We start from the raw sequence: 11,358 nt of genomic DNA, 5'->3' as shown, positions 1-11,358 counted from the left end.
CCGCCGCCCGCTGCAGGTCCCTCCTGTCCTTCGCGGTTGGATCTATATCAAATTGCTCAACACATCTCTGCCCACGCTGATTTATTGGTTGTAGCGTGTTTGATGAACAAAAGCTGAAGAATGTCCAATTGGGCAGTGCGCCACCCTTGATGGATGAAGTTTAGACATCCCTCCCAATATTCTATTGGCTGTAGTCTTTGTTGATGTTTACTGCTGGTTAATAGTTGCATCAATTTCTGCGATGAGTCAATTTATCAATTCATTGCAATCGGGGGGGAAGTGGCCTGGGAGTCATGGACAGACTGGCCCAGTTCATGCGTGCCGTGGGGAGCGACACAAATGTGATTTTTTTTGTTTTATGAATTTGAGGAACAGCGGAAGACTGCTTAGCACAACATCCGCCTCACAGTTCTGGGGACCCGGGTTCAAATCCGGCCTCACCTGTGTGGAGTTTGCATGTTCTCCCCGTGCCTGTGTGGCTTTTTCCCCAAAACGCGCATGGTAAGTTGACCGAAGACTCGAAATTGCCCGTAGGTGTGAATGTGAGTGATACTTTGTTTGCCTGCGATTGGCTGGCGACCAGTTCAGGGCGTACCCCGCCTCTCGCCCGAAGATAGCTGGGCTAGGCGACCCGCGTGAGGAGAAGCAGAAGGCAAAATGGATGGATGGAGGGAGGGATTTCTATAATGCGAGCGTACGTGGCCATATTCCCGTTTGGATTGGCATTGTCAGGCAAAGGGTTCCATATTTGCAAGCTGATGGGAAACAAGAGATGCCCCAATGTGTTTTTTGTTCCCAGCTGAAAAGATTGGGTGGGATGGTTGCGCTTCGAATGGATTCGGTCACTTCGAGGTTTGAAGTTGTGTTATCTTTGTGAAACGCCATCCAAAAATTGGACATAGCATATTGCTGGTGTTAGCGGGGTGGCCGCGTTCGTCTGGCTTGAATCCAAAATGTTCCCGCATCGTTGCGGCCATTCATGCTGCGTAATTTTCTGTAACCGCAGCCGCCGGCCAGATTTTATACAGCGCCCCCCTCCATCAATGGAGCTTAAATAAGCTTTCCAAAAAGTCCGATACCAATCGTTTTTAACATTGCGCTGAATTTCTAAGACATGGCACACAATTTAACATTTTCTTCATGGTTACTGCCAAACAAATCAGAATCAGAATCAGAATCAGAATCATGCGAGTAACGGCTCTTCCAACAGTTAACAACGACTTGGCCTGTCGTTCTCCCATTTCTTTCCTTCGTCTTTCTTATGTCCTGGACAGTTTTGGTCGTTTTGACATTTGCAGAGTTCTCCGGGGTCACGTCAATAAATTTGCTCCTGCCCCAACAGAGAGCGAGCAGTATACCAATCGGCCACAAGAGGGAGTATTTGCTATTATCATTTGTAAGCATAATCATTGAGCGTTTCTTGACATTTGAATCGATGTTGTCTATGTTTTGTATGTTCAAAGTGAGTTGTCAAGTTGTTGCAACGGAGCGCCGCTTCCCCATTTGACAGCGACTGATTCAGTGACGGAAGATTTCATCCGGATTTTACTCAATGACCAAGAAACATTTTCATTTTGCATTGAGTAGTTTGACAGTTTTCATTATATTCAGGATTTTGAGAAATACGGGAAAATATGCGATTGTGAATAAGAGATGTGACGCAAATGTGTCATTTCTATAACGTCAGATTTACTCATTTCTTTCAATTTCAAATTGGTCGCTTGACACACGGGGGCCCCGGATGTTCTCGTGAGATTTCATTACGGGCATTTTCCAGCCTTTTTCCTCCCTCCCTTCCGTCGAATCCACCTGTTCCCGGCGCGGACCGCCTCAAACGTGTTCCAGTCCAACATTGCGGTCTGCTAAAAGTAGGGATTAGTGCATGTTTGGGTTTATATGAACGAGAGCAGCAGGAGTCCTCAGCGATACGCATTCACCACACGCCCGTTCCGCTCGTCTGACCTTCGCCAAAGTTCGTCTGTAACTCGGTTTGCGTTTTCTCTGTAGAAACCCCTTTTATATGACATTTTCTATCAAATTCACCACTTGCATTGATTGTGTGTGTGTTCGGGTTCGGAACTAACCCTCTGGAAAGTCTAGAACTCCGTTTCGAAAGCGTGGCCACCTTCCGATAAGAGACCGCTTAAAAAGGTGTCGCCGCCATTTCGCCTCACGTTCAACTTGTACAAATTGACGTGGTGCCCCTCATAAATTGCACCGCTGTAACTTAAAATGACAATAACCCCGAAGTGACGCATCGCCGCTTCCAACTCGTTTCCTTCTAAATGAAGCACAATTCGTATTCATACATAATCGCGACACAGTCATGACATGTAATTTGTGTTTTGGGACATTAGATCCGATATTTTGTTCGCAGTCAGAGCCGTGAGAAATGCAACGTTATCAATGTCCTTACAGCATCAACTAGTTCATTTTTGGAACGGTGAACCTAGTTCAAAAATGTTGAACTATGACCTGAAATAGTTCAGTTGATTTTTGAACTTGGGTGAACTGCGTCGCATAGAAAGGCAACTTTCCCGACACCGGACATTGCTTTCATGCCTTCTTCCGTAAACGCGCTGTCATCTGCCATGTGCCATGTGCCATGTTTTATTCTTAGAAAGCTTTGACAGACCGTGAAAACCGATTCAGACTTTAGCCATCCCGACGTGCCGTGTCAGCGGGGAATTTACGGACTGGCGTGTCGCTCAAAACTGAGCAAGGCTCAAACAGAGGAGACAAAATTTGGGGCAAACGTGGCCGCTGGGAAGAAGGTATTAAGATTTATTGTCATTGATTTTTGGAAGCCTTTAGCTTGAAGAATGAAATATGACCAGAACAAATGTCTGGACATTAAATCTACATTGAAACAAGATACAGACGAAACACATTTGCAAATATAATCTTTTATTTCATCTATTCCTAAAAATTGGCATGACTGTTCTGTCAAGGTAACAAAAAAATTTGCATTAAATAAGTTTCCTATTCATGCCAATGCATTATTTGATGAAAACCCCTGATTTTCTCTGAACAAAATTTGGACATCACAAACAATTCATCCAAGAGCACAGGATGAGTTTAAGCAGTTAGCAAAGGCCGTCCAGCAGTTTGCAACCTGATTTCGTTGAATAGGGGGGAAGAGAACAATTTCAAAACGGACACACATTTAAGAGCTTATTCCCAAGTTGGTGGAACGTTTTGATCACTTGACGACTTTCGAGGCTTGCTCTTTTTCAAATTTCTGCTTCCCCATTGTTTTCCTGTTAACGACAGGCTTCCCTAAGGTTGAGATATTTCTGCGCGATGTCCGCCAGGGGAACGACTCGTCCCAAGCGGGAAGTTGCAACACTTTGGTTGGTTGTTTCGGTCCAGATGAAGTCGGTGATAAACCTGAGGAACTCTGTGGAGAGGCACAGAATGGACAAGTTATTGTGACAGCAGGTGTGTATAATCAATCAAGAGTTCAAATTAAATTAGTTCATTTTCGAAAAGGACCCTTTTTAAGACGGGGGGGGGGCTTTGTCGAAGAGTTGCGCGCCAAAAACTGAATCGGTGATGCTTCATGTCACTTAATGACAGAAGAACACAATTCGATGATATAGGTGATATTTTTGTGTCCTCGTGTGCATCAAATGTCAAGTAAAATGACTTCAAATGTTGACGAATATGCTTTTTAGTTCTCAGCGCAACATTTCCGTGGCGTTTTTAGGAGTTTGTGTTGCCGTCAGTGCAAAGTTTTCGGGAAGCGTTGATGTGGCTTTTCTCCATGAACATGAACCGTAACACATTTGCATGACTTTGAAAATGTACTAAAACATTGATTTACATCCTTTTCAGTTGCTTTTTTGCTTTTTTTTTGTCCAAGTGAACTGTAAAACTGGATCCTGGTAGACAACACTGTACAGCAAGACTTAAACAACGCAAGGTTCGAGCGTGGAGAGTGACGACGTTACCAAGTCATCTGCACAACGCATTACATGCCAGCATGTGAAATACAAGTAGCGTCATTAGTTTTGCATCACAATATCGCCCTTTCTGAGATGTAACGTTACTTCGGCAAAACAACTGTCGAATTCTTAAGTATGATGTTTAAGACAATGCAACAAAAGCACAGGTTACATCACCTCCAATTGATCTTTTTTCCCATGACAAGAAATAAACGTGTTTATGACTGTATTTCATACAAAAGGTTATATTCCTTCTATTCAATATCTGAAGCCAAAACCAACAAAGACATTTGCCACACTTAAGTGCTACTTTAAACATGGAAACGGACTTGGCAGGATAATCTTCGTCGATGCACGCAATGATTAACACGTGCGCACAATGTGGAGCATCGGCGGTCCAACTATAATGACCGGCATGCCGTATATTCGGTTCAGCGATGCACGAAAAGTCAGCGAGCTCCAGACAATGGCGGCGCACGCAGCGTGACGTGATGGACGGCGGGAAACGCAGAGTGTATCGGAAGCTCACATGGATTTTGAAATCCTAGCAAGATGCTTTTGAGGTTCAAATGCATTGTGAAGTGGGAAGTTTCTACGGCGTTCCCAAAATGCCATTAGTATCTGTACCCTTAAACGACAATCACTGTACTACTGTTACTTTTCAAACATTTTTCTCCTTATACTGGTTCAAGAAATTCCGTCCGTCCTTCCTCTATAGCATATATGTCAAACTCGGGCCCGGGGGCCAATTTTGGCCACCGATGTAATTATATTTGGCCCGCAAGACCATATTAAATGTGTGTTCGAGCCCACGCGCCACTAATATTACCGCGCCCCTTCCCGTTCTGTTGCAGTCGTTAGCAACTACGCTGCCGGTCTCCTCGAGCAAATTGACACTTCCCCTTCCCAAAAGTGGCCAAACGAAAGCTGGGAAAAGGGTTCCCGTCCAAGACAGGTGGGGGGCGGATCGTGTGTTCGGGCCCGTTTGTCGGGCGCGGAGCAACGCGGCCGGAACAAAGACGAGAACAATCGAATTTGTGTTTATTTGAATGCCCTTAATCAACTCCTAGGCACGGACTGTTAATAGTTTGAAGCGCACACTTTCTTTTTGGGGCAAAAAGAAAGGTAGTTGGAGATAGATAAATAGAAGATGGAGAGAGACATGTTATCTCAACAAATACCACTGATGTCTTTTATCGCAAATTCGATTTCTCGTGTTTATAATATGAAAGTTATTTCTGCAGAAAAGGGAAAGATACACGTCCAGTTTTGATTTTGAGTTCGACACCCCTGCGTCTATAGCGTTGATTCAGCACAGGGTGTCGCAGGGCTCTGGAACCAATCCGGCCGACTCCGCGCGAAAGCCGTGTGGCAGTGCAGAACCCGCACCGGACAAACTAACCTCAACTAATGACTCAAGGTTGAAAATCGTCGCGTGTGTCCTGCATCTGAATGTGAACAACACGGAAGCAGGGTGACGAGCGGCGTAAACTTGCGCGTCACCTAGCAAAGACTCCAATTCCAATTCAACTCTGTGCTCCGTTTTCCCCGCAACTCCGCAGGTTCCAAAGAAGAGCACACTTGCGCCATTCAGCCCGCCACATCCGCACAGACGACGGTTCAACCACTGCAGCAAAATCAAGTGTGCTACTAAATAATCAAATCTCTTATCTATTCATCTTCCATTAACATTCACATCAAAATTAGACTTGGGAAATAACCCTTCTACTTTTACCACTCCACTCAAGGCAAAATGACGCCTTCCGATTCTTAAAACACTCAGCACGGAGCGTCTGGAGCCCTATTCCGAAACAATAGCTTCTGGGCGCAAAATGGGAAAAGCAATCTAGAGCGCCTGCACGCCTTTAAGCATTAGCTTCCCCGACACCTCCTCCCTGGGAGTGCATTAACAAAGGGGGGATGGGCTAGAATTCAAACTTCTTATGCCAAATCTTCACGTTTGAAAAGCCCATTCAAGTTCGAACGCGTCATCTTAACTTTGAATTCCCGTCGCACTCGCCTTTTCTATTCGAACATTTCAAACTCGTTCACTGCATGTTGACCTGACGAGTGTTTCATTTGTAATTTCTAGTTTGTGCTGACCATTTTGTTTTCAGTGTGCCGAAGCACTCGCCAAACGGGCGTCATGGTAACCGTTATAATGCTTCATTGTTTTACTTTTGTTGTGTGTCATTATCTTGCGGCGCAGTAAATCCTTTCAAATTTAAGAGGAACAATCCCCAGCTCTCGTCTTAATTACTTCCTAATAATTGCAAAAGCGTGCTAATCTGCTGCTCAATCGAGCCAATTCAGATGACTGACAGCAGACGCGCGCTCGGTGGTTATCAGCCTTACGAAAGGCGTTCGAAGGAGATAATTCTTCTTCTCAACATCCTTTAATTACTCAGGGCTGAGAAATGCTGCAGGAGTCTGAATCAGCTTCTTTTGGAAATGACAAGAGAGACAGCGAATAATCTCCCTCTCACACAAACGCGAATATTCGACACCGTTTCCCTATCAAAGCGTCTCGGTCTTTTCCCAGTCAGGAGCGGGCATCTGAGTCTCCATCAGATAAAAAGCCGGCCTGCACATTCAAAAGGAATGCCGAGCATCGAGTGAATGAAAACCTGCTCAATCCATTTTCTCCTGAGTGAAAAGAAAAGATGAAATAGCTGTATTCTCCTTTGCGTGCCACTATTTCATGAAAACCCCCAGCAACGAATGAATGTTAAGCGTATGCTGACCCCAGAGTTCAAATAATAGCCTCATTAGCTTTATTGGCATTTGTGTCCCACTATTTCATGGAAAACCCCTTGAATAAATGTTAAGTGTAATAAGCTAAGCACAGATAATAAACACCCAAAAAAGGATGACATGAACAGATGATGGAAATTTCAATTCCAATTGACAACCTCGATAATAAAATCATGCTTAACAGTCATTTACATGAGAACAATCGCGATCTGTTGTGCGTTTTTGGGGGGAAGTTCTGCAGACAGACAACAGCACTTTCAAAACGGTCCTCATTTGCCACTTAAAGAGCAAACATACTGCGTCACCTCCGAGTGGCTGTACTAACACTAACGGCTTGTCCTTCCAGCACTCATTCGTACTTAACATAAAACTCAAGACTACTACTCCGATATGAACTCAAAATTAAGATTTAAACATGAAGAGCACAATGATTCCTGAGTGATTTTGATAAGAGTGCTAAAATAGCTTCTATTCACATTTTACTCGATAAAAAAGGAGTATAGTATAGTTTTGACTTTTGTTGATATTAGTCCAGAACCGAACTAATTGGTTGCTATTTTATAGATCTATAGGAACAATTTCTACAGTGACACTGGACATTTTTCTTCTTGTTATTTATGCACCATTGGCGCAATTCGGGGATTGCCATTGCCGCCTACTGGCTCCTTTTTCCAAGATCCCGTCATAATAAATCCCAAGAGACGGGACGGACGGTTAAGAACCAACAGAACGTTAAAACCACCATAAATACTGCCAATGAGCAGGAGGAACAAGCAAGACTTTGCGCGATGACTGCCCAGATTTCAAAGTCTTGCGACACATTTGCCGGCCACTGCCCACTCTGCGATCCAGCTCTAAAGGCCATTAGTAATCACTCCTCGACTCTCAGCGGCTCTTTTGCCCATTCCCATTCCAACCGGCCGATCTGCATCAATCTGCATCAATCGACTATTTTCCCTACACAGAAAACAAATATGCTTTAAAAACATCTTATCTGTGGGCTTTTGGAGTAAATAAGGGTACACACACACACACACCTTTCATCTAACGACACACAGCTTCTGTCTATAGCAACTGTATCACACCAGATGTGCCACCACATCATCACATTTTAATGATATCTATTTAGGGGGGGGGAAACATACAATAACCTAGTCACATAAATAAGCACACCCTCCAACTAATTCTTTTTTGCAGCAATGTTCACGTGCTTTAAATACCACTAGCAGGCAGGCAAAGTCAATGTTACGTAGCTGGCTAGTTAGCAAGCTAGTGTTAGCATTGACGTTTGTACGTAAACACACGATTCATCTTCTTTCTCTTCGCCGTGATGCGCGTCAATAAATGTGGACAACGGCGACCAAGAGGGGCGAGGCGCCGTTCCAAGACGCAAACCCATTGGTCGCCGTCAAGCTCAAACATGCTTGACTTTTCATTTTGGCATCGTAGGACTATTATTATTATTATTATTATTGACGATTATGTCACACTACAAGGAGTTTTGTCATTCCCCAAAAAATGTATTCAGCCCGATCGGAAAAATCGCCCGCAAAAGCAAATCGGGCCTATAATGGGGTTAAGATCTTGTAGTTTGATGGGAAAGGTTAGCTGAAGGTTTTGAATTGCCATGGGGGTGAGCGTGAGTATAAATGGTTGTTTTGTGCCCTGTAATGGACTGGCTATCAGTCCAGTGTGTACCCCGCCTCTCGCTAAAAAGTCAGCTGACTCACTCGGGACTCAAAACTGGGTAAGCGGTGTAAAGTGGACAAATGGATGGAAGACTTGAGCGTTTAGCAGAGATAACCTTTATTTGTCCCCCCGTGGTAATCAAACTGCAGTTACCATAAGGCGCACCGAATTAAAAGGCACAGTCTTTTTCTGTATTTAACACATACATAAGGCGCACTGTATTATTGGGCGCAGGCATGGTAAAACATACGCTAGCTTAAAACATACGCTAGCATGCATGCACGCTAAAACAATGTTTTTAAAAAGGCAGCTGGAGCAAAACTGAGTTCGGTTGTACTTTATTGAAGGATTTAACACTGTACTCATCATTTTTTTGATCAATCCTCATCCGCAAATCCATCAAAATCCTCATGTTCTGTATCCGAAATGAACAGCTGGGCAAGTTCTCCATCAAACACCCCAGGTTCCCTCCCGTCATTGTCAGAGTCAGTCTCGTTGCCGTGCGGCTCCTCAGAAATGATGGCGGCTTTTACGAAAGCTCGAACAACAGTGCAAGCAGGCACGTTAGCCCAAGCATCCGCAATCCTTTCAGAAATTGTGGCGTAACTTTGCCCGCAGTAGTAACACCGCCCTTCCCTCAGCCGACGTTGACGTTCCTCAGGGGAGAAACGGAACCTGCCCAGTTGCATGGGTTCATCCGTGGTGACGCTAGCCAGTGGATTGAGACCGGAATCAGCGGACCTGCCTCGGTTTGGCTGGTCACCGAGGCTCGTCCTCCAAGTGCGCGGTGACGCAGCCCTCTGCCGAACTCCGTCCAGCTCGCGATCCAAAAGCCTCGTCGATCTTTACGGCGAGAGCGATGAGTGTCCAAGTTGGTCGGCCGGTCTAGCGGGACCAAATGATCCTTGACGGCGGGGAATAGTCCTTCAAAAAAATGCATCGAGCGGTGCCCTATTATTCCACGGACTCTCAGCTGCTAGAATGCGAAACTCAAAACTGAAAAATTTGCTCCATAGTCTTTACGAAAAAAGCCCACAAATGACACGCGGCGGAATTGCGGCTCCATCAGCAGTAGCCCACGCCTCCGCAGGACCAGTCAGGAGGGAAATGACGAAAGCGATATTTGCCCGCTCGGTGGGGAAGGCAGCTGCCTGCAGCTCAAAGTGGAGTTCGCACTGCGTGATGAACGGCTTAATGTTCCCAGAATTTCCAGAGAACCTCTCCGGTCGAGAGAGCTGTGGGCAGACAGCAGCGGAGGTGGCAGTTGGCTGCGTGGTGACCGTTTCACCTGGAAATGGTGGTACAGTGGCGGCTTCGGGTGCTGTGCCAGCTGGTTCCTTCTTCTGAAGCATATTCATTAGCACGTCAAACTGTGAGGCCACCTGTCTCATCATATTGTCCTGATACTCTGACAGTCCCTCTAGATGAAGGTGGAGGGCAGCAAGCTGCTCATCCTGCTTCGAGAGGCGTTGACCCTGCGCTTGAAGGGCTTTGCGCACTGGGTCTGAGTCTGCTGGGTCCATGTTATGGCCGGTTCGTTCGTTCGGTCATGAACGGAACAGAGAACAGGACCCAAAAATGCACGACTCCAAAACAAATGGATAGTTTCAAAAAGAGAGGTTTAATATACGGGCAGAGGTGGGTACACAGGCAGGCAATCCAAAAAAGGCAACAGTATCCAAAAACGTGAGGCAAAATGGCGAGGTCGATAATCGGAAAAGGGTCTAGTCTTACTATGAGTCTGCGACGTGGAAACAAGGAATGCTGGAACGCGACGACAAGGTACAACGAACTGGCGACGAGGGGGAACGAGACACGAGCTAATATACAAGGGGCAATTAGGGTGAACGAGGCACAGGTGGTGGGTGAAGATGCTCTCAGGAGCAGGTGTGTGTGTGAAACAGGGGGAAGACAAAAACCGGAACACACACCCATGACAGTCGGCAGGAAATGCTGCCAGTCAAGCGGAGCGCTCATCACAGAACAACAGTTATAGATGGAACTCGGTGCACACATAAGGCATTATAAGGCGCCCGTCCATTTTGGAGAAAATGTAAGACTTTTAAGTGCGCCTTATGATTGTCAAAATACGGTAGTTCATCTGAAGCTGCTGGGCACACAATGAAATGTTCAATAAGTATTTAATAGTTTGTTACTGTTAAATCAGTTGTTAAAGGTTACACATTGTATTTTATTTCAATAGCTTTATAGTAATTGATTTAGTAGACCTAATAGTAAAAATATTTCTGTAAGCACAGGTTTTTAGATAAGTGTTTAGCAATTCTGTGGTGCATTTCATTGCTTTTTTTTTTTTGCCACCTCCCCAGCCAACCCCCACCCCCACCGCACACACCCTGGAAACCCCCCCAGGAGATCAAGACGCCTCCCCACACCCCCGCCCCCCACCGACCCGCAGGCCCGCAACACAACCAGTCCCTGCCCAGCCCGAGGGCGGGAGAGTGTCCCTTGTTTGTTGGAAAGGAGGGCGGATAGGGGCACCCGACAAGGGAATGATAAGGAAGTGGGGGAACCAAGGAGCAGCCGCGGGCCATGAGAGGTCAGTGAGAGGTCAGCCCCAACACCAAACAGTCATCCAGCCTGGGGGCCCGGCCTCAGGAGCACCGTCATGCAAGTAAGTGAGACCCACCTCCCCCCGTTATTATGACTGCCAGGTCCCCGACTGGCAGTCATTGGCCCTACCCCGTGTATCAGTGCCCCCCCGGGTGGTGTGGTGCATTCAAATTAAAAGGAGGAAGCAGGCCCGAGGAGCGATAGGGGGGCCCCACCGCCCCCAGCAGCAGCCAGAGCGGGGGACCCAGGCGGGTCACCATCACACCTCCACTACTCTCCAGGAGGTCGGCCCAGTGGTTCCCCCCGCCCCCGAGATCAGGAAGGAGTGAAAAAAAGTCCCGCCCCCACAGATCCCGGAACAGCAAACACAGGGACAAGACCCCCACAGCATGCAGGC

The 11,358-nt window shown here is 46.3% G+C and overlaps 1 protein-coding gene across 5 annotated transcripts in view; it reads right to left on the bottom strand.

Moving 5' to 3' along the window:
- Positions 1-2,890: 2,890 nt before the first annotated feature.
- Positions 2,891-11,358, bottom strand: part of mbd2 (methyl-CpG binding domain protein 2) — a 35,368-nt gene continuing 26,900 nt past the window's right edge. For all 5 annotated transcript variants that reach the window (XM_061799642.1, XM_061799643.1, XM_061799639.1 and 2 more), the window contains one exon: positions 2,891-3,400. In XM_061799642.1, the coding sequence (XP_061655626.1) occupies positions 3,280-3,400 (121 nt within the window). In that variant the 3' untranslated portion in view covers positions 2,891-3,279. The remainder of the gene's footprint in view (positions 3,401-11,358) is intronic.

Source organism: Phyllopteryx taeniolatus, chromosome 15 (assembly GCF_024500385.1).
Source record: "Phyllopteryx taeniolatus isolate TA_2022b chromosome 15, UOR_Ptae_1.2, whole genome shotgun sequence".
Classification (NCBI taxonomy): Eukaryota; Metazoa; Chordata; class Actinopteri; order Syngnathiformes; family Syngnathidae; genus Phyllopteryx; species Phyllopteryx taeniolatus.
This window is presented reverse-complemented; position numbering and strand designations above follow the sequence as displayed.